At 39.3% G+C, this 24,023-nt stretch overlaps 1 protein-coding gene across 2 annotated transcripts in view; it reads left to right on the top strand.

Moving 5' to 3' along the window:
- The first annotated feature begins 19,516 nt into the window (after window positions 1-19,516).
- The window catches only part of SRFBP1 (serum response factor binding protein 1), a 59,490-nt gene continuing 54,983 nt past the window's right edge, over window positions 19,517-24,023 (top strand). For both annotated transcript variants that reach the window (XM_042873768.1, XM_042873775.1), the window contains exon 1: window positions 19,517-19,681. In XM_042873768.1, the coding sequence (XP_042729702.1) occupies window positions 19,652-19,681 (30 nt within the window). In that variant the 5' untranslated portion in view covers window positions 19,517-19,651. The remainder of the gene's footprint in view (window positions 19,682-24,023) is intronic.

Genomic DNA, 24,023 nt, shown 5'->3' on the forward strand with positions numbered 1-24,023 from the left:
CCAAGCCAGTAAGCTATATGGATATACCTTGGTTTCTGTTCTGGACAGGAGCTATTTCTAGCTCTGAATTTCTATCTGCTGACTCTTGTTTTCCTGTTCAGCAAGAACACAGCCCATACATAAGCTTCTGTCTCTAGAAATATGAGACAGGTGAGGCTTTTTATAAACATACATCAGGGCATATCAGGTAGGCTGTCAGAAGCCTTCAAACATAATAGAGCTTAGAACCTTCAGATTAGACCATGTCCTTTCTCGACTGCAATGCAAACATTGCAAGAGATGGCTACAGACTGATTATATTGATACCATAGAAATGAATGCAAATGCCACTGATATCACAGCTCCAAATACTACATCAAATGAACGAGAGAAGGAGTAAAGGGGAGATACATAAATGGTCATTGGCTAGACTTAAGCTGAAAAACTACGAGTAGTTCTACAGGAATTGATCAGAATTCTAGAGACTTTGGTTCCTATCATTTTCTATGACCCTTTTTTACCAATAGACTTGATCTTCCTTTCTTCCAGTACCTATCTCCAGCAGTGAGGAATGTGTGCTTGTTGAGGCTGGTGCTAACTGAAAGGCTAATGGTTGAATTCTACCTGCTGTTCCTGCCACTGCTTGTGCTGATTTTCATGAATCTCAAAAGAATGTAGTATTATTTAAGAAATTCAGTTTTCTCTCAAAATTAAATTGAAACTGCCTTATTTTGGGAGGGAATGAAGTGAACTAACAGATGATTCCCTTCAGAGCCTAGGTCACCCTCATTCAGAAGTATAGAATGATGAAGTACAGGCACTACTTTTTGCTTTTGTGTCCTTGATTTATCTGTTTGTTACAGTGCTCACATTAACAAAGTTAACATTTACAGAATGATACAACTCTTATTACCATTACTCAAAGGACTGAAGTTAATTTTGTAGAGACTTTAAACTTTTGATTCAAAATCATTCAATTTCATGTATTTATTCACAGAAACAGCAGCACTATGATTGCATGGAGATTCACAAGGAACATGTACAGACATATTAAAAAATCTATTTTGTACAATAGCATTCAGCTCATGTTTGTAAGTATTTAAAAAAAAAAAAAAAAAAGTGTCATACTAAGCTTTCATAGCTTCTTGTATGCTTGATAAACTCAAAGAATATATTTTGGAGGAAAAGAAAATCTCAATAGTAAAACTATCTGAAGAATAGTTACCAGGCAGAGGTCATAGATTAAATCTGGAAATGAAGAAGGATGATAAAAAAAAGAAAAAAAAAAAGACTATAATAAATGTATCTCAGTTCAACCTCCCCAGCTAGCAAAACTGAGAAGCACTCAAAGAAAACTGTTCTTTTACTATGATAGTTCAGATACATGCCTGGGCCCAATCAAGATGACTGATCAGAGAAGCTCTCCTGTACACAAGGTCATTAAAAATACCCAATATTCAACAGATGTCACACACTCCTTAGCTTTTTAGACCACAGACCTCTGTCAGCTCTCAGAATTGCTCATAAAAATTTCACATGAAATCACTATAAAAACAAGATTTTTCCTGAGTTGAACAGAGGCCTGCCTTGAAGAGCAGCTGAAATGATCAGGACCTTGAAGATCACTAGCTTCTCTTGTATTACCAAGGAAAGAAAACATAGTTTAAGAACATAGTAACCATACTCACAGAATACAGACCACAGTTTGAAGTTGAATCAAAAACATGCTCACGTTTGGATTTGATAATACTGAAATCATAAGACTGTAGGTGAAAACCGCAGCACTATTTTCAAATTTCAAGAGCTTCGTTATCATTGTTTTTCACTTTGAGGTTTAATAACATAAGAATATTTATGCTACTCTGGTAATCTTGACAACTGATGTGGAAATAAAGGAGATAAACACCTAATATAAACATGTAACGTATATATAACAAACAACAAATACAGGGAATTTAGTTAGGACTTTAAAATCAACATTTACCCAGGAAAAATGTTCAGTGCTCCCAAACTCAAGTGTTTGTGCTATTTCAGCAGCACAAAAGTATCATTTCAGTTCACAAAGGCAACTACTGCATAGTAAGTTCACTTTGTAAAAAAATGCCTGGCCTAAATCGAGATTTTCATTGGAATTATTTGTACCTCAGAATAACAAAGATCGTAGCAATATATTTCAGTCAGACCTTCCAAATCTCACTACACTAAATTGTTGCAATTCAACCACATTTTAAATGCAATAAAATTCAGCAACTAATCTATATCATACACTTACCAGTCTTTTTCCCATAAGCCTTGAAGCCTAAAAGTTACCATGGAAACAAATTCTACATTTCCACAAATTGGAACTGTCAGTTCGAAACAAAAGAAAATATAAAAAAAAAGATTAACTCATTGCTAACTGCACTTCATCAAAGTTAGTAATGCCTAAGCAGCTTGTAGGTTGTCAGACATAGTAGGTGTTACAGTAAAATTAATCAGGGATCCAAAGTAGTATGGCTCTCCTAAGGATTTCTTAAAATAATAATGCTAATAATAAAAAACAAAGCAACACTTTCTTCCAGAAAAAGCATTTCACAATGTATTTACAATGTGCTATTGCAACAGTTAATGTGTGATAAGAGTACCACAAAACCACAAATTATCCTATTACCTAAGTTGAGGCAGAAATACTGGTAGAAGCATTGGACTCAAGCAGCATATACCCAGTTCTGCCTATCTCAGAGATCTAACAGAGAGATTTAATCTCTCACAGCTTTGGTTTCTTATCTGTAATATGGTGGTGACAGTGCTTTTAATAGCAGATAATGCTTTGAGAATGATGCAGCATGTGTTATCTGCACAGCTTCCTAATCATGCAACATCATATAATTATATGATGTATAACATTGTACAAGTGTCATATTGTGCTTTATTTATGTTCTGTGATGGTTATCTGCAACACTTGAAAAACACAAAGAAACTGCAATTCCCAAATTTGTTTCTTACATCTCTAGAAGTAACCAAATGGATCTCCTGCTATGCATTTTAGATCAAAGTCTGATACATATCATATTATACATGGCCTAAGAACATACATGTGAAAATTCAATTAAGAGTGCTAAGGTCAAAAACACGCACCACTGGGGATCAGATGCTCTCCTTTGGTCCATAGAATTTCTCCTGTAGTTAGAAGGCATCACTCTCCAGTTTAATTTGATATCTAATTTATTATTCAAATGCTCATTATTTATTTTTATTCTTTTATCACTGCAGTGATTTTGTATATTATCTTCTGAAAACGCTAATGAATGTTCCAGTCTTGGTGATGGCTCAGGTAGTGTGAATTCCTGCCAGTTATAAACCAGTTTCAAAGTATTATGTCACTGAAGTATGTGAAATAGACATTATTCTTAACCTAAGTGAGACTTAAAAACACATTGTAGAACAAAAGTGGTAAGGTTTTTCACCTCTGTTTCAGCAGGTACTTCAAAGAGGTGCTTGAAAGGTAACAAGCCATTCATCAGGAGTTTCAAATTTGTAAAGGAAGCTCATAAATTGGAAAAGTTCAAAATCAGGAGTTAATCAAGACAACAGATCCATGGAATAAGCTACATTCCAATCCTGACAGAATCAGAAAAAAATGCACAAAATGTTCGTTGACAGTGATCATGTTATGTTTTAGGACTTGGCTGTACAAACATATAGAAAATGAATAAGTCTCCAAAAAGGTTAAACATAACCTCAGTGTGTAGCCTAAAACTTAAGCCATTTCCGCTTTTCTTTTTTTTTTTTCTTTACTATTCCTTAATTTTTTCTCATATTAGAATTATTCTTATAAAAATATTGTTTTCCTCAGCCTCAGCTGCAAAACAATAAGGATACAAAAAAGACAGCAAATACCTGAATCTCTACATTTCTTTGCTCTGCTTACATACTGCATATTCTTCCTTACTCAATTTACTAATGCATTTCTTCTGCACATCCCTCAGAAATCTGTAGCACACAGGTGATATGAGTATTGTTTCATTTCATTACACTCTGTAACACAGAAAATTAAAATGCATTTTTAAGTTTAATCCAAGATGTTCAAACATCTCACTAGTGCAAAATACTGCACAAATCTGTCATTCCACTCTCAACTGTTGAGAATGGGAGAAATCATGGCTTTCATGCTTCATGGCACTTTTCTCTCCCTCAGAGTTTTGAACATAAGAGATCTTTTCTGGGGTCCCATTTGCTCATTTTAAAACACATTCCCTCAAATGGGCTGCCAGGTATTTGCATTTTCTGAAAACCACTTTTGCAGTCAGGCTGAACTCAGAACAACAAACTTCCAGTCCTAGCATTGCTTTAACTAGATCTAATTAACATTTACCAACACATGTAAAATGCTATAACATCTTTCATTCTCTTGAAAATCAGACAACAGTTAAAGGAGACATTAGCATTGGTTTCTCAGATAAAAAGAAACTGAGATGCTGTGTTTCTGAGAACTGCTAACAGCTTGCTCTTATTTTAAAATGCCTCCCAACAATAGACCCAGCTCCATTCCACTTCTTTTCTTCAGCTGTGTGAAGGGCACAGAGTGCATACTCAGTTGGCTTAACATTTCTGAGATTGTCAGTCAGTACACAAAAGTCAACTACGGTAGGTTTGGCATTGACATTCTCTCCCCCTTCATACCTTTAAATTGGTGCAAAATATGTTTAAATTGTATCTTTAGAGAAAATTGAAAAAGTATGTCTTTTCTGAATCTACTCTCTACTGTCAGAATACCTACGTTAAAACTGTCCTCAAAGAAAAGCCTTCCAAAATTTAGTACTTCCTTCCTTAAGAAAATCAGCTGCATTAAGAGCATGCATATTTAATTACTGAAAATACAAAGTACTGTGATTAGAAACTGACTACAAAAAAAAGTTCTGTAGGAACAAATGGAAAAATAAATATGGCCCCACAATTACAGGCAGCACTGACTTGTTTGTTCCTGTGAAATGCGTAGCCTTTGCTTTTCTAATAGTCTTATCTGCATTGTCGTGTTCCCAGGTTTCTACAATCACTGATAGTAAATAAGCTCTCTCTGGTTACCTATCACAACATAAACCATTTTCCGTGAACCAAACAAAATCACATCTTCCAAAAACTGTAAGCCCTGGGGAAAAGGGCAACTGGACATTCTGCCAGAATTGGCTATCTACACTTGACATCTATAGTCCCATCAAATTTTCAAGTAAGGAAACAATATTTAATGTGATCTAATTTTAAATCTTATGCTGCCAGTGACCTTTGAACTCTGGAAGTATTGCTGCTGTCCACATGGCAAATGTAATTATGGAATTTGATTGTAAGCAATGAAACTACTTTAACTGACACCTATGTATATTTGTTATAATTTCTGTGTAAATTAAAAATCAATGCCAATTTTAGCTCCCTGGACAAAACTTTTTATTAAACTGGTTATTTCTTTTGAACTGGAGATATACAGAAGCAAATATTTTGCAGAACATACAGATTTAGTTTTAAAGCATATTGTAGTTTGCATGCATGACATTTTTCTTAAAATGTCTGGAGTTGGAGATATGCAGAAACATATTGCAGAATACACCTTTTTTAAAAAAAACATATTGTAGTTTGGAGGCATGACATTTTTCTTAAGGTTTGTGTATCTCACACTTCTGCACACACACAAAGACAAACCCCATCAATTCTAGGCTGCCTTCAGGAGATTTTACATCTAGCTGATTTTTTGATTGATTGCCAAGCATGCTTCATAATGATTAAGTGGGATATCATTCTATTATCTGATTCCAATTCTGCAGTGTATTATAGGTGTCCAATACAGCATTATAACAAAATCTAAAATAAGGGTAACACGTGATTTTTTGCATTATTACTATTCCTTTTCATAGAAGAGTCCAGATTTAGCTAATATTTCAACCTTGTTGCACTTTCAAAGAAATGCTTGGCAAACGTTGGTGACTTGTTTCTTTCTTATTATATTATTTCTTTGTCTCCATCCTCACTGATTAAATACTGGAAAGCTCAGTGTAAACACAGATATCTTATTGTAAAACTACAACTTCATTCTACAGCAGACAATATCTTAAGTAGGATCTATCAAAATATTTTGCCATCTGCTATCTGGCTCTGCATAAATTCAGTTAAATTTCAGGATAGGCTTTGAAATAGCCATAAAATCTGCTGTGGGGGATGGAAGGTGATAGCTGTGGTTTCAGACCCACAAACAGCATGCCGCTTTGTGTGAGATATTTGTATGCTGCCATAAGAATCTGTAAGCTGTACTTTTCCCTAGAAAGAAAAAGGACAGAAATATATTTTGAAATGACCTTTTGTGTTGAAACGGTGTTAACCATATAAGCTACATACTAAATAAAGATTGATTGAGGAACAATGAAGAGAATAAGAAAACTTACAGCTCAAAGGTCTTGCTCTCACATACAACACAGGGCCACATCTGATCTCGCTGTGTTTTATCCCTCTGTGACCACATAGACCTCATTAAGCTTCATCCTTTATACAAACACAAACGAATATATAAGTGGAAAGCAAAGAGTTGCACAGATTTTACACAAGGAAAAGGTGGAAAAAACTCTTAATCAGGAATCAGCAGGCTGCAGTGCCAATTTTGTTTTCAAAGGCTTTTGTTTGTTCACACTGTACTATCTTTATCAATAGAGCTAATTTACATCACAGGTGCAAAGCACATCAAAAACAGTGTGATACAGAGCACCACAGAAATTTTGCCTTTCAAACAAATAGCATTTCTTACCTGCAATGGGATATCAGTGGTATCTAAATTGTGTCTGTCTTTAAACTATAAGCAGTGCCGGCCCTTAACAATCATTTCTTCTTTGCTTCCTGTCAATTGGAGAACTCTTTTCTTTCTTCAATCGTCTCCTTGCAGCATTAGTCAGACATCACAAAATATCTAGGCTCTGCAGTGAGGACTGTTACCACCCCTCCTCATTCCAGGCTCTTTTCAGTAAAATGGGTTTAGGAAGAACAGAAATGAGATAAAATCCAAACATTAATAAAACTTTAAATATAAATGACTTATTCTGCTTTGAAAAAATTGATTTTTTTTAAATTAATGATTTCATTATATGCAACAACTCATGAATTAATTCCTTCTGCAAATAAAACAACGAGAAGAAAATAAGTTACAAACTCAATATTGTAAATGCTACAGAGGCCCAGCGTAATCCATCATACCTGTAGTTACATTTTGCTCTGCAAACAAATTGTCAACATGTAATTTGCTTTTGATGTAGGCTAAGAGCACTTTATCATGTTAAAGCTTATTGATGCCTGTAAGGCCCTTTTACCTACAGATGTTTCAAATGTAGTAAAATAATGAAACACTAATCTCTAAGACTTTTATTCTATAATAGATGTTGGTTTTTTTCCTCACTAAATCAATTCAAAGGCTAATTGGGGTGGAAGGTGACTATCTCTAGCGGTTATAAATACATTTGCATTGCTATCAATCTTTTACACGACTGATGTTTAACGAGGCTGAAGAGCTCGGAATAGCCGTAGAGGCGCCACGCTGCGAACTTGTAGTCAATGCTGCCATCAAGTGGCAGAACTGGGAGTTGCAGCACCCCTCGTTGTCCTGCTTTATTGCACATATTCCCCAGTAAACGCACGTAATAAAGGTTAGGCGGCTCTTCCAGCATGCAGACTCTTTTGCCCAACTCCGTTGGCCACATGAAGCTCCATCCATTACGGTCTACCTAGACAGTTATGAGAGGAGGATGAAAAAACCCATGGAGATTTCAGACAGATAACCTCAAGGTTCAAGCAGTCCACAGTGTGTCATTGATCCCTTCATCCCTTTATGTGTTGAACCATAGCCCACGCAATTTTTTAATCACCCAGAACAAATGCAAGTACATTCCCTTCTCTTGGCAAGTGAAGAACCTTATCATTTTCTGAAATAAACTTGCTTACACATACATCCAGGAAAAAAAAGAAAGGAAAAGTCAGATGCTTTGCAGCTGTATTAGACACAAACTTAAAACTCCACAATTTCCAAGTGTCAGAGGAAGAGACAAGGACCTTTGTATCTTGAACGCTGATGCAGTGCTTATCATCTGACTACCTCCAAAATACTTGTAGTCAAGGCTGTTTACAATATTGCAGTAGTCAATGAAGAACAGGATACCCAACATTCAGAAGTCCAGCTTACATTCAATAAAATATAGAACTTGTCAGAAAGGTAAGATCTCTTCAATAAATATCTTTGATCATGCTTAAAAACTTTTTTTTTTCCCCCTTATGAATACAATACAGAGGTAGGAGATTAAAGTTGTTTCCCTATCAGAAAGGTTACTTGGCAATAGAGATACTTATTTTACTTATTTTTTCCCATGGACTTGGTTTGTCTGTGGAACTTGAGTGGCTCTTTGCTCCATGCCTCATTTCTGCATGGACAGCTTGCAGTGAAGTGTATCTTCTTCTCAAGGAAAGAATAATCTAAAGCATTTCTTTTGTATACACCTGCAACTTTCACCCATCTCGAACTAGACAACCATTACCCATGTAAGTGTCATAATAAAGAATAGCAAATACAAAACAAGCAAGGAACCAGCACAACCTTTATGACATTACAGCACTACTCTGTGCTCTCCAGACCCTTACAGACAGAAATTTAAAGTAGGCAATTGCTGATATGATGGAAGACTGTGTTTACCGAAATCAGCTACTATGACTGCAGAATTTTCCTTTCATGTGCCTAATGTTGCAGTAAACAGTTCATTAACCATAACTAACAGTATTAAAGTAGCAGGCAAGAAACTTGTATTGTCCTTTATGACCGAATGTTTTAAAGAATGCTGTCACAAAGCAATATATTCCATGTAAACATTAATGCCGTATCAGGGTACATCCCTGTGTAAGCAAAGACAAGCTTTTGTGTCAGTGAACAGGCTAATAGGAGAACTCAAAAAGAACTGTAGAATGGCCTGGGTTGAAAAGGACCTCAAAGTGAAAGGCCAGGGGGAAATGCCATCGTGAGGATAGAGCATGCTCAGAACAGGTTACAATTGCTTACAAGAAGGAATGCACAATCTTACTTAGCCAAACAAAACACAGTGTAAATCTGAATTTTGTTTAAAAGTAACTAGAGGCTTTGCTTGTCCTGTTATGAGAATAAAAAGCCACAACCAGGTCTTGAGAAAATGTTTTAAACATGAAACAAAAGAAAAGCACCATGAAAAAGAGTACTGTACATTAGAGGAAGTTAACATGCCATTGCAACCAACATATATATAAAGAATTGACCAAAAACAAAAAAGAGAGAGAGAGAGAGAGAGAATGAGGTTTTGGATAAACATAATTGAACTAATCTGAACTAATCTGGGAAGCTTACCAGCAAGCTCTTCCAAGCATCTAGTGCCTAAAGTGGTACACTATAGAATACAGTATCCTCAAAGATGCTGCATATACATATAGGTGCTTGAGTTCAGAAAGCAATCAGGCAAAGCAACGGGGAAAAAAATTAATCAAGGCTATTAAACAACTAAATATGATTTCTGAAGGTGCAATCATACTTAATGCTGAAAAAGGTGACTACTGAGGGACGCATTAGTACGTTCTTAGGCGTCTGACGGCAATCACTGCTAGAGAGAGAATACTCCACCAGATGTACATTCAGTCACTACAGCCATGTTGCAGCAGATTTTTCAAACCCATAGCTGTTACACTCTCAATTTGATCCAAGCCTTTTTGGAAAAAATTATGTTCGAAAACAGTCACAGAAGTTCTTTAGAGAGCTCCCTGTCATCACCCATCTAAGCCTTCCAGAGGTTTAAATGTACTTTACTAAAGGTTCAGATTCACTGGGTTGGCAGCACTGTACATTCACGTGGAATACCTGCCAAATTTCCATGCAAATTGATTTTGTGCCTTTAGCTTTGCACCTTATTTCTTAGGTTTTGATGTTTCACTGCTGACTTGCTCAAACACCAGTGCATGAGCAATTAGTACAGTAGTTGCTGAAGGCAAGTTGCAAACAAGCATAATGTCAAGAATGATCATAAACTAACATTTCACTTATCCTAACATGAGACGCTTGAATTTTAATCACCCTTGCTCTTCAGCAGCCATAAAGAAAGAGAGAGTGAATAGTTTTAAGCTGAAAGTTGTAACAGATAGTTATTTATCTATGCTTTCTTATTGTTTTGTTTGGATCCAAGAGCAGCATATTTTAAAAAGACAGCTTTTCTTGCATAGAAAGACCATCCACATGGAAGCTGATGCAGCTTTTCTGCAGAATCTGGCCCTAATGTATGTCACATATTTCAGTTGTACTATGTTACCGTCTATTAAAACAAAATTGGAATTTTTCAGTCCAACAGCTTGCCTTGAAAGACTCTTATAGGCAGATTTGACCTTTACATTATGAATTTCATTTCATTATAAGCTCTTACATTTAGATTACTGCTTAACATGAACTCTCACTGAAACGTGACCTGACAATTACTATCTATATTTATTCATGCTAAGCTTTCTGCTTAACAACGATCGGGCTAAAAGTGGTGTATAGTTACTAGAGAAATAATATTTCCTGCTATTTCAGACAATGAAGGTCATACCAGCAAAAATTGTCGTTTTTTTTTTTTTTCCTAACTCCCTTTTCATGTAGAAATCAGGCGTATAGTTCATCATCATTAGCAGTCCTCCATCTATGAGTACAAAACAGATTCGAAACTTACTGAACAATACAGTTGGGGAAAAAAAAAAGGCTTAGATTTTACTGTGTCTGAGTTTTATTCTATTATATATATTATATTACCTTGATTTTATATATATACTTCTTAGTATTTATATACTTATCCTCTTGGCAAAATAATTTTACCTTTCTTAATCCTGCATTCAAAAAAAGGATCCCAAGTATATCTATAAGCTGTTTGCTTGGTATTCTTATAATCCAGACCAAGAATAACTGCACAGGTGTAGTTCCATGATGAAAGACATGATCAATCCCTAAATCAGTTCTGTCTGAACACCAATGTCTGAGTTTCCATCTGGTCACCAGTTCACAGTAATTATAGCTACTGTGTCAATTTATATCTAACACATATCTACATTAGACTTCCACAGCCATTTGGAAAGCTCAGGAAAGTACATGTTATTGACATGAAAAGGTGTCTATGAAAGTTGAACTCATTTTTTTTTTTTTCTCATTAGGAACACCAGTTGTTATTTCTTTAAGCAGATAAACTTATTTAGAAAAATGCAGATACATTCGGTTGTGCTACAGTTCCATGAGAAACACTCACAGAAAATGCACTACTGCTAATTTAAAGCAGTGCAATTTCTATAGTTTGTACAACATGCAAATATTTATAGCTTCTTAAAGTACGATTTTTCCCATCTCTTCTGTAGACTGGTTACATGAAACACATATTGAACCTTCATATGGTGTCAACATTTGCAGCAGTTGCATATATTGAAAACAAGTCCAGTTTTGCTTTGTTCTTAAAACAATGCATTTTAGCCATAAAATGGAGCATTCCACTCCTAGTTATAATTCCTAATAATATAAATTATATCAGGAGATAGCTTTAACAATTACAGTTACATGCACACATTACGAGAACTTTCAACAGACACCCAATTTTGCCACCAACTCATTTACTATGCAGACAAGATGCACTTCTTAATCAGGTAAAACTTTTACATATCATTTTGTGTGTGTGTGTCTATGACGAATAAAAGTTTTAAACAGTCAGATTTACTAACATGAACTAAATAAATCGTAAAAATTCTCATGCTAAAATTAAGACTATGATTTCAACTGTAACTCTCTGCAGTGCATGCATTATGCAATACAGAGCACATGTGGTAAGTACTAGTTCAAGAATATTGCTTTCTCACAGACATCCCACTCTTCTCCAGATGACAACCTGAGTAGGGAACAATCTTCAGATTAATCTATGCAACTTATGTTGTTTTTTCTAAATTTTTAAAGTAATAATCTTCATGACAATTAAGGATCATATATATATTGCTATCAGGAGAACGAGTCTGGTGATCTTTGATGCCATTGGATGGCATCCCCTCCTTCTGATGTATCAGCTGCACCACTCAATTTAGTGCTGCCTGCTGACTTTCTAAGAATGCACTCAATTTCACTGTTTAGGTCGCCTGTAGCCAAGAAAGTGATTTTATATCATACATACTGTCGTGGTTTAACCTGGTTCAGCAACACAAAGGCATTCACTCATCCCACCACTTTCCAGTGAGGTGGGGGAGAGAATGAGATAAGAATAAATCCTGTAGGTTAAGATAAAATCATTTACTAAGACAGAAAAAAGGAAAATAGTTATGACAGTTATATATACATATATATAAATGTGTATTACAAGTGATGCACAAGCAATTGCTCACCACCCCCCAAACAATGCCCAGTTAGTTCTCAAGCAGCTGAAGAGAGCAAGATGAACTCCCACCTCCTTCAAATCTCCTTCCACATGAAGTCATGGCACAAAATGTGTAAGTCAGCTATCCTAATGTCTCTGCTTCTTGGGCCCTTTGCTGAGAATAGCCTTGGCTCTGTACAGCACTGCTTAGCAGCAGCTATAAACATCAGAGTGTTGTCAACATTGTTTTTCTCTTAGAACCAAAACATAGCACCATACCAGACACTCTGAAGAAAAATTCATCCCAGCTGAAACTAGGTCAATACACTAAGTCAATACACACTCCAAAAGTAATGTCTTCTGTTTTATTATGTTGGCCCACAGCATCAGAGGCAGATGTTGGTGGTATGGCAGTAGAGGCTAAACCTTCCCACGAACATTCCATTATATTTTGCTATCATGTGACAGATAGCAGCAGAAGGGCAGCCTGATGAAATGGTATCTGACTGAAATGCAGATGAAGCAAAAGTGTGTTGATGATATTCTCCATGTAGAAAAAAAAAACTGCAAACATTGACATTCATTGATGCTTGTTGAACACTTGTGCAGAATAAACAGTGGATGTGAGCACAGTGATGGTTGGATGAAGCGTTTCAGCAGTGGAGACTGCAATAACTGTTACCTCCACTGGTGCAGATTTGTATGAAAGCAGCATGCAAGCACTTGCTCATCACTGGCAAAAGCACACAGCTAACAATGGTGACAGTGCTGAGAATTTAGCTGAGAATTTCCTCTATTAAACTGTATTATTATATTCTTCGTATCAGCTGTGACTCACCTGTTTACCTTGAACTTTGAATACTACTAAAAACGCCCAGAGTCACCATGTACAAAACTTAGGCTGCAGTAGGCAAGCATGCAGCCCCTAAACCTTTAATGGTAAGCAACAAGAAGGAATCAGATACTTTTCATAAAAATAAACCAAAGTAGATCCAAGACAAAGGACAATGAATCCTCCCCCAATTCATCACACTACTCACAGAGAGGACCTCAGAAAGCCAACAGCCCACCACAAATTTTCCCTCTTTTTTCTGGAAGACGACAAACTGTCAGCTTTAGGATCCACAGGGACATTGCAAGTGGAAGCATTTATACCAAATAAAAGGTGTATATATTAAGTTTTTGAACAGCAATTCAAAATGAGAGTGAACTAATTCAATCACTGAGGAGTTTCTGTATTAATTAGACAATCTGCACTATTAGCCACTTACAGCACTACCTGGACTGTCAACAATCTGTAGCTATACATATATATGATCCATCTCTTTCTGTCCCCAAGATTTTTTGTATAAATATAGGTTAACTGTTTTCTTCACAGTACCTTTCTGTCCTTGTATTTTCACATTACATCTTTCTCACTATGAGACATCATTTCTCCCAGATGCACAAACAAATCTTTACTTCCATCTTCAGCCTAATTTTCATTATTTTAGACTACCCAAGTTGAAGAATTCATAGCTCTCTATAAACTTGACTGGAGCTCATCAAGCAGTAATTTCTGTCCATCATCCTTCTGTCAAAAGCCATCTAGTGTTTTCGTATCACAGAGTATCTAAGGTATGAGAATTTAAAAACCTCTTTTTCTTCCTGAATTAGAGAATTGGTGTCTCAGTGGAATCTGATACAGTATACTTGTATCCTTCACACGCTCAGCTGAACCCAATAACTTGTTCCTTTGTACAAATTTCCAGTCATCTATTCAGTTTTTTACTATTTTCCAGACTGCAAATGGAAAGGAAAGATTTCGGAGATTTTTCCACCTATTTCCCAGGTAAAGTCATTCTTGTGTAGCATACCTTCCACCACTTGTTAGCATAAAAAAATCTCAGAAATACCCTCACGTGGCTGTTGCATCTCATCCAAAATCAAACATACACTACAACTCTTCAAGATATGTACCCTCATATTAGTAGCTATACTTCCTCACCGCTTTCACACAGGAGCAATAGCACTCATTTTACATATCACAGAACACACTACTATCTCTTGGATGAAGTAATTTAAACAGTTAATACTTCAAAATGAGCTTTTGAACTATTTATAAATGCATTAGAAAATACCACACAAAGTAAAAGTTCAGTTATGCATGTTCAGTTAAAATGTCTGCAAAATTTACTGTTTCTAGTAAAAAGTCTGTTCACAGAGTAGCTTCAGGTTAGATATTAGCAAAATCTCCTTCTCAAATAGAGTGGTGAAGCCCATGGAAGTGGTGGAGTCCTCATCCCTGGAGGAATTAAGGAAATACGGAGATGTGGCACCAATAGACCTGTCTAGAATGCATGGAGGGGTTGTGCTGATGGCTGGACTGGGTGATCTTAGTGGTCTTTTCCAACCTCAGTTCTGTGATTCTGTGATCCTATCCTTCAGTTAGCTTTGCTCATTTTCATGCATGAAACACAGATGGCTACTGAACTACCAGAACCACTTTCTGAGGCAACCAAAATTGCTCTTGAAAACTCTGCTTTGAAGGACTACCCTGACCATTTGCAGGTAAGACTTGATTAAGACTTGATTACGACTTCATCAGTCGTAGGACTGAAAGTGCTTTAGCTTCAGCTCATTCATTCACAGAATTGCCTGAAGTCAGTCAGAAATCAGGTACTGAAACACAGCAAAACCTGAATATTGGAACCTGGAGACAAAATGCATCACAGAGACAGCTGACAAGCTGAATTTTGTATATTCAGGCAGGAACTGTGGGCAGGCAGGAAATGGTAAGTGGTAGCAGCAGCATGGGACCAGGAGCACTGTGGGTCCTCAGGGCCCGGCTCACCAAGCTTTCCCCGAGCCACTGCTTTCCTCCGTTGTCCCTGGGCCAAGCACAAAGAGACGGAAAGAGCTCCAGCTCTGGAGCTGAGGGGAAGCAAGGTGGCTCATCTCAGAAGCGCTGCTTGCCCTCTGCCTGTTTTCCAGAAGGAGCACTGGGGCAGAAAAGCCTTGCTGCGGGCTGGGCGGCAGACGCAGACCTGCCACCTGCTGAGGCCTTCCTTCTTAGCCCAATGAGGGCCGCTGCAGGGCGTGCGTAGTGTGACCCGGGCCAGGGCTGTAAGGGTGCAGAGGCCACAGTCAGCCTCCCCAGTGACTGGCCTACAGCTGGCCCTCAGGACTCTTTCTCGTCCTGTAAGTGGAAAGCTTGGTCTTCTCCAGGAAGCACTTGGAGATGGGAGTCCTGCTTTCCTCTGCAGAAAGAACCAGGCGCCTCACCCATCGAGCACTGCTGTCTGGGCGGGCTTGAGCTACCAGGAGGCAATTCTGGATCTCAGTGCCTTCCGCTCTTGCACCGCAGGGTCATCACTATGGAACTGACAGAGGACAACATGAAGCAGCCATGACCAGGTTAAGAGCTTATGGGTGAAAATCAGAGATCAAACCAGTAAAGGGCATGTAGTGGTTAGGGCCTGCTACAGGCCACCTGATCAGGGGGAGCCTGTTGATGAGGCCTTCTTGCTCCAGCTGCAGGAGGTGTCGTGCTCGCAGGCTCTTGTTCTGATGGGGGATTTCAACCACCCAATATCTGCTGGGATAGCGGCATGGCACGTGGCAGACAATGCGAGAGATTCCTGGAGTCTATCGAGGACAACTTCCTTGTCCAGACAGACCGACCCAAGGTGAAGCCTTACTGGACCTGGTGCTCACCAGAGTGGAGGAGAGCATTAGAGAGGTTAAGAGTGCAGGCAGCCTGAGCTGTAATGACCATGCCCTGGTGTAGTTTGTGATCTGGAGGAATGCAGGCCTGGCAAAAATAGAGTCAGGGCCCTGAGCTTCAGGAGAGCAAGCTTCTTGCTGATCAAGGAATTGCTGGGTGGGATCTCCTGGGAAAGCGTCCTTAAGGGCATGGGCACAGAACAGAGCTGGCAGCTCTTTAAGGACACCCTTCTGAGAGCACAAGAGCTCTCAATCCCCCAGCAGAAGAAACCGAGCAGAGGAGGCAGCTGACTGGCATGGCTGAGCACATACTTGCAGTTTGAACTGAGGGAAAATAGGGAAATGTACAGAAAGTGGAAGCCTGGGAAGAATACAGGGACATTGTCCGCATGTGTAGAAATAAGATTAGGAAAGCCAAGGCACAAGTAGAGCTAAACTTGGTGGTGGATGTGAAAAATAACAAGAAGGGGTTCTACAGGTACATACACAGGAGACAGATCAAGGACAGTGTTCCCGCTCTGATAAATAAGAACGGAAAGATGGCTTCTTCAGACAAGGAAAAAGCTGATCTGCTCAAAGAGCGTGTTGCCTTAGTCTTCACTGGTGGTCTGGCTCCTCCCCATGTCTGCCAGGACCCTGAAGATCTAGACGTGGGTGAGAGAAGCCCATGTCTCACTGTAACATTGTTAGCTGCCTCATGTCTGCAATGCAAGACAGCTGGCTGGAACAGTAAACCACAAATTAATGAAGAACCAACGGATTGATGGACAGAACCATAACCAATAAGATGAAGGGCCAAAGCCAGTCACAGAATACACAGTGAAGAAGATAGCCTTCATCAGAAAGACTACCAAATGACCCCTGAGATACCATGCATGCATAAAAGAACTGAGATTCAAGGCTGGGGGGGAAGAACGTCAGTCATTCGGGGGACTCATTGTAATAACCCAGCCTTTTCATGGGCATGTAATGCATATGTAAGCAGCTTGTTCTTGAAGTACGTGCCCTTCCTGACCTCTGGTATGCAGGCTTGGAGGGATTACCCCCCTGCATCCAGCATGTACGCAGCACTGAGTAAACATACCTGCTTTATGGTTATGGAATGTGATTCTGCATGCCAATTTGGTGAGCCAGTCAGGAGGCTCTTTGCTGGGCCATGGGGCTGGTCGGCCTAGGGGATGCTTCTGGTGCACCCCGAGAGACTCTTGGAGAAGACTCCCTGGGCCAACACATCCACTACAGAACAGGGAGAGAACCCCAGCCGCGGACCAGGTATGTTGAGAACAGGGAAGCCATAAGTTGTAAGGAGATGTCCCATGCAAGGTATGAAGGAGCGTATGCTCCTCCCCGAGGAATGTGAGCTCACAAGCAAGGTTGTTGGCTAGGGTAGGAAGGCCCTGTGGGCCCACAGGTTTGAGGAATCCTACGGGAACCGATCAATCAGTAATTCAGACTCTCCCGAGTCTAGGAGGGCGTTTGCAGCGAATGTCTGAACAGTTTTGATTTTCTTCTTTTTCTTCTTCTTTTTCTTCTTCTTTTTTTCCCTGACCAGTTATAGGAACTATGGTAGTAATTGCTACAATCTCTCAATGCTTGTGCCGCAAAAAGCCTTCTTGCAGGATCTAGTCCCTTGTATAGATAACTGTGCTAGTCATTGTCATTCTCTGTCTTTGTAATTGTTAAATGTTTGTGATGTAAAAACATCACTTGTGGAATTCCATTCCCTGTTTAAAATACTCTTGTCTTGCTGGAGGATGTTGGTTATGACTCTTGCCCAGGAAATTTGGTGTTCCCGTGCCCTGGGGAAGCAGGTGGACACCATTACCCAGCAATACACAAGGGATTTTCACCCAGTATCCAAGATGGTCGGCATAAGCAGCTGGTATGGGACAAAGCATGTCGAAAGAAATGCCAAAAAAGACTATTCTGGGTTGTATTTTGGCTCACTGGAGAAACGTCACTGATCAGCCAGGGGGAATGTGGGAATGGAATGTTTTGCAGTTAGAACCAACAAGATGAGTTTTCATGGTCTCTGCTGACATCTGCTGTCCTTTATCAATACCAGTAATTCTTTTGATCGTTCTCTTTATTTTCCAACAAAATGGGGTCTTCATTAGTCCTCATCATTTCTCCTTTAGATAAACTTTCCATATTGATGCACGCTTAGTAGGTAGATGAAGTAATTAACAAGTACAAAGGCTGCAGCTTTTCTATTATAGGCTAAAAAGCATACTCAAAGGCTATTTTGTTTTGCCAAGAGGCCCTTAGCCTAAGGATAACAGACTTATCAAGCATCAAAGAAGCCAGGGCCTCTACACGAGGTCCAACTGTCTCACTCTTGGATCGAAAGGGATGCAGCAGATACTCCCCTCCATCCTCCTTCCAAACTTATCTTTGTCCAAGTATGAACAGGTGTCCAGGAAGCAAGTGTTAGAAGTCAATTAATTAGCAACATATTATATTATATATAATAATATGATATATATATATTTGTTATATTTGTTATATATTATAGATAATATATACATGCATATATTTATTTTATGTTATATATTATATTTATATTATATAGATTATATACTATGTCACTACATATTTATATTATATATGTATTTATATAATATATCATTTTATATATTATATTACTTGATACTATAAGATAAGATAAATAATATAAAATATAAATTAACTATTTATGTTTAGCCAGTATCTGTATGTTCAGTTGAGTGTCGGGACGACTGTGAACCTGAAATACTCAGCCAATGATGAACCAGGGGAGCAGGAGAGAAGCATCAGGTAATGGGACATAAACGATGTAATCTTTTTTTCTGTGTGCCATTGCAATTGTGACTAAAATCTGTTTTATCAGACATACTGTGCTGATTTATTCTTTGGATGTTTCCACCAGGAGCACTAAACAAGAAACCGGGAACATAAATGAAGTAACAGGACCAGTTTTTATACAACTGAGAGTTCTAATCATAGACTCTTTTAGTTTATGTTCATTGTTCCATAAACACGGTGTTTGTGGAAACTGAAGAACTGTATTGGGATGTAATGGAACATCTGTGGAGAAATCGTACCAAGGGTGTACTATCTCCCCTCTGAGTGGGAGAGAACCATCTCTGATGAGTTTCTTTTAGGATCAACTAAACAGAGGCTGGGAAAACAAGCAGAAATACATAAATTCTTGTATGTGAAGGAAGGCCCTGAGACACAGCACTGTTCTGTGCACTGATGAGGACTAGCTTTACTGCTGCAGATTACGTATTAAGACAGGAATAGATTCAGAGGGTCTGAACAAAGGACAGGCCGTATGCACTATCTCAGCCGTTTGGAAATAAGACCCAGCGCTGCAAGGGGCGCTCAATGCCGCAGCACGAAGCACACCACCCACCCTCCGCACCCCCACGATCGGAAGTTGCCAGCCGGAAACGGAAACCACGCGCCTAAGCGGGGCGGGAGGACCGCGGCCTGCAAGATGCCGCCTAGAGCGGCTGCAACCATAGAGCTTCATCCTGGAGCGGCCCCGCCGCGGAGCGAACGGCGCATGCGCTTAGTTTTGCTTCGCTGTGGCGGTGAGGAGGCGTGGGGTCTGCAGCATGGCTCCGGTGCTGAATCTCAACAACGAGGTGAGCGGGGTACGGAACGGGTGGGGACGGACAGGGTGGAGATGGGCTGTGGAGGAAAGGGAAAGGAAGGGAAGGTCCGGCCCGGCCTGGCCTGGCCTGGCCCGGCCCGGCTGCGAGGCGCTGCCGCAGTGCCTGTTCCGCCACGCCTTGCGACGGCTCAGCCGGGCCGGGCACGTTTCCCTGCAGGTAGAGAAGCCGAGCGTGGCGAATCAACGCCTCAGAGCCTCTCCTGTCCTCTCTTTCAGCGGGCTTAATATTGTTTTTACGCTTTACAGAATGAATAGAATGCTGTAGTGTGGTGTGTTTCAGTTGTGGTCGGGGTTTTGTTAATCAGTCATTGCATGTGAAGAGCCTGGCACAGCCAGAGTTACCTGCTGTGCGCCTTTAAACATGGTAATTCTGCTGCACCTGTTGTACCAGCTCCAGCACTGTGCCTGGGTAACTCGTTACAGTCGCTATTCATCATCTGCAAGAGAACTAGAATTGGTGCTTATCTAATTATTCCCTAATTTGTTAAAAGCAAGTCTTATGTTCCAAGCACATAACAGCTCCGAGGGGGTGATCTGCATGCAACTCAGGAGGGGGAAGTAACCTGTTCATCAGAAAATGTGTAGCTTAATGTTATATCACATGCAGCTGTCGAGCTGATTATTAGCCTTTGGTTCTTGTGACTGCCAAATTAGGTCACATGTAAGCAGCTTCACACTGAAGCATGCTAAAGAAATTCCAAATAAGAACTTTTCATTCCTTACAGAAGGGAGATGCTCTTATGGGAAGAATTGGAGTAAGAAACAGTACTTGAATGAGGAATGGCCAAACCATTCTTCAGGAAAACAATTTTAGTAGTTTGTGTAGAGAACATGGACAGGTTTCAGTAAAGACACTGGTGATGGCTTTATTTCTCACAGCTCAGCTATCACCCTGTAGCAAGAAGAAACCAGAGGTTAGTTCTCTGAGAGATTCCTGAAGTGGTGAACTTGCATCAGAACGTTCCAGAGACAAAAAGTTAGGCACTGTATAAAGCACATCAGTTTAAGACATTCTGTAGTGCCGACTGAAACCTTTGCTATCTACCCATTAAGAGAGACAACAGATCAAGCTGGTGAAGAGTTAAGAGCCACATCTTTCTGATGGAGACCTGCTGTCTATAGATCTAACGTTTTTTTTCCCATTTATGCAACTTATCATAAAGCATCTCTAGTGTATTGTCTACTGCAGAAAGTGGTCATAAAATTTTCTTCACCAGGATAATGCTCTGTGTATTTAACTTCCTGGGAAGCTTTTTTGAGAGTTTGTCTTATTGTTAAGAAATATTTCTCTTTCTCTGATAAAGGTGGGATGATAGTGAGTGAGAATTAATCAAGTAATTGTATTAGAACTAAATTTCTCTTGCATGCGCTTCCAGTTTGGTAATGGGTGATATTAATGTGTAAAAATCAGTTTCATACAGTGCATTCGTTAGAGTGTGTCAAATAGACATAATGGCAATTATTGCAGTAAGAAATTTAAGTTTGTTTGTTACGTATGTTTGTTACTGGTTTTTAAAGGAGCAAATAGTTATTAATCTCCAGAAACAACTTCTGCAGTGTAAATGGATTAAGCTGTTTTGGAATAGTTAAAAGCTGTATGAGTAAGATATATTTGCTTGTTTCTATATGAGAGGAATGAGCAATCACTGTTGGAATAGGGTCAGTTTATTCAGTGACAGGAGATCTTTATTACTGTCATGTTGAAAACACCACAAAAGAGAAAAAAACAAGTGTGTGCTCCTAATGGACAACGCAGGCATTTGTTGCCAATATTATCAAGAAGTAAGATGTGAAAGTGTCTTGGTATGACAGCAATGCAGGTATTTGATGGGGTGATTATTTCCCTTATCACTAGAGAATCTTGAAGGAAACAATATTATGAAAATCTTATGCAGGGAAATGAAACAAAAGACTGCAGTGTGTCTCCTTTCTTTTTTGACAGTCTTCGAGTTAATTTGGTCATTTCACAGAATCGTAGGGGCTGGAAGGGACCCCCAGAGATCCTCAAGTCCAACCCCCCTGCCAAAGCAGGTTCCCTACACCAGGTCGCACAGGTTCCCCTTGTCCTGTCTTCACACACTACTGAAAAGAGTCCGGCCTCGCCACTCTGCCCCCCACACCTTAGATATTTATAGACCTGGATCAGGTCCCCTCTCAGCCTTCTTTTCTCAAGGCTGAACAGACCCAGTTCACTCAGCCTTTCCTCATAGGGGAGATGCTCCAGGCCCTTCACCATCTTCGTGGCCCTCCGCTGGACTCTTTCCAAGAGATCCCTGTCTTTTTTGTACTGGGGAGCCCAGAACTGGACGCAGTACTCCAGATGAGGTCTTACCAGGGCAGAGTAGAGCGGGAGGATCACCTCCCTCGACCTGCTGGCCACGCTCTTTTTAATGCACCCCAGGATGCCATTGGCCCTCTTGGCCACAAGGGCACACTGCTGGCTCGTGGCCAACCTGTAGTCCACCAGGACAACCAGGTCCCTCTCCGAAGAGCTCCTCCCAACCTGTGCCAGTGCATGCAATTATTCCTCCCTAGATGCAAGACTCTACACTTGCTTTTGTTAAACCTCAGCTCGTTAATTTGGAGAGGAGATCTTGGAAGTCTTTTAAAAGGTATCATTTAGATAGAAAATAGCGCACCCATGGAACAGCAAATTCTCCCAGCTCTTCCAATCTAATGGTGAATGAAAATGGAAAAAAAAAAAATTAAATGTGATTACTGTATAATTGCAGTGTGATTTCATGTGAGAAAAGGTTTTTTGTTGTTGTTTTTTTTTTTTTTGTTTTTGTGTGTGTGTGATTCAGACATCCCATTTCTGTTTTTCTATTGAGTTTTGACATCTGTGCCCAAGGCAGAGTAGGAGGTAGAGAATTATAGGGAGACTAAAGGTTGCAAAAAGTTAAAGGGAATTAAAAATGTGAAAATTAGAGTTCTTGGGAAAGAAGAGGAAAATAGTGTTGTTTTTACTGCTTTTCACTTTCTTTTTCTTTGTTTAGAGAAAAAAAAAAAACAAACATTAATTGAACAAAGATAAAAAGATGAATTACTTTTATGTGTCAAACGTATATGGCTGTTTTTCTGCCATGCTTGTCTACATTTGACTATAATTGTATTCTCATCTTTATAGGCATACACACTGAAGGAATCCTTAAAAACATTGCTGTGTGATGATTTTCTGGTATCACAGAATAGTTTGCTGTACTACGAGATGTGTATGAATTAAACTTTCTGGAAGCATGTGCTAGGTGGCAGCACATCATCAACAGCCATGGACAGGGCAAGCCTAAAGGGAGATAACCACATTTCATGTGAAGAATTATTTTTGTTGATCAGAAGTATGCGGGAGTATGAAGCAGAAGCTTGTGAATGAAAACCAAGCCAGGTGTACCTTTTGTCATTTCTTCACCATCACATTCTGCAGATGCAGTTATTGCTCTGCTCTCTTTTTTGATCTTGGTATTCACTGTTGGTTACAACTACTTCGCAGAAGTGAGCCTCAGAAATCGCATGAGCTTGTGTAAATGATCTCTGTGTGAATACATTTAAAATGTATAGTTGTAATATACATGAGCGCTGTAAGGGCCAAAGCGGTATGTTAATAAGTCATTGTATTTTGTGAAGTGTCTTTAAATCTTACCAGAATTCAGAGTTGTTCCTATGAGTCACATAAATTGACTTTTAAAGCTATGTTGTTTTAAATAGTGAGAGCTGATGCCTAGGTAAATGCTTATCCTCCGTTTGAAGTGTTCCTTTTTTTCTTAAAGGCAGGTTTAGTATAGAAGTCCGTCTTGACAGTAATGTGCATGCATACAAATCTTTCGGTCTACTAACTGAAGTGCAGATTGAAACGATTCTGCATGGAGAAACCCAGCATTCAGACTCAAAGTGGTGAATTCCATTCAGCAGTTTTTTGGGTCCCAGAACTTTGAGGTGCTATGTTCTGTATGGCAGCACTCAGGTTCTCATCCTTCTTTGGTTTACAGCTGTCAACTTCTGGGTTATCTACGCTGGAAGGTAATCTGGGCATATGGCTTGGCCTTCAGGCTGGTGTTCAGCAGAGTAGAGTCTTGCAGTGTAGCTGCAGGAAATAACTGTAGCAGGTGAAGAAAGACTGAAGTATTCTTTGTGAAGCATTCGTGAAATCTGTGAAATTTTGTGAAATCTGAAGATTTGTGCTAAATCAGTAGCTCTATGAAACTTGCATCATTTATCACAGCACAACTGGAAGGAAGCACAATCCAGATATGGGTTCTTTTTTTTAGGTGTATAAAGTGTAAAATATTTATCCATGCTTGTCCTTAACACATAAGATA

This window comes from Lagopus leucura, unplaced genomic scaffold (assembly GCF_019238085.1).
Source record: "Lagopus leucura isolate 7727_CA_CO unplaced genomic scaffold, USGS_WTPT01 Super-Scaffold_54, whole genome shotgun sequence".
NCBI lineage: Eukaryota > Metazoa > Chordata > Aves > Galliformes > Phasianidae > Lagopus > Lagopus leucura.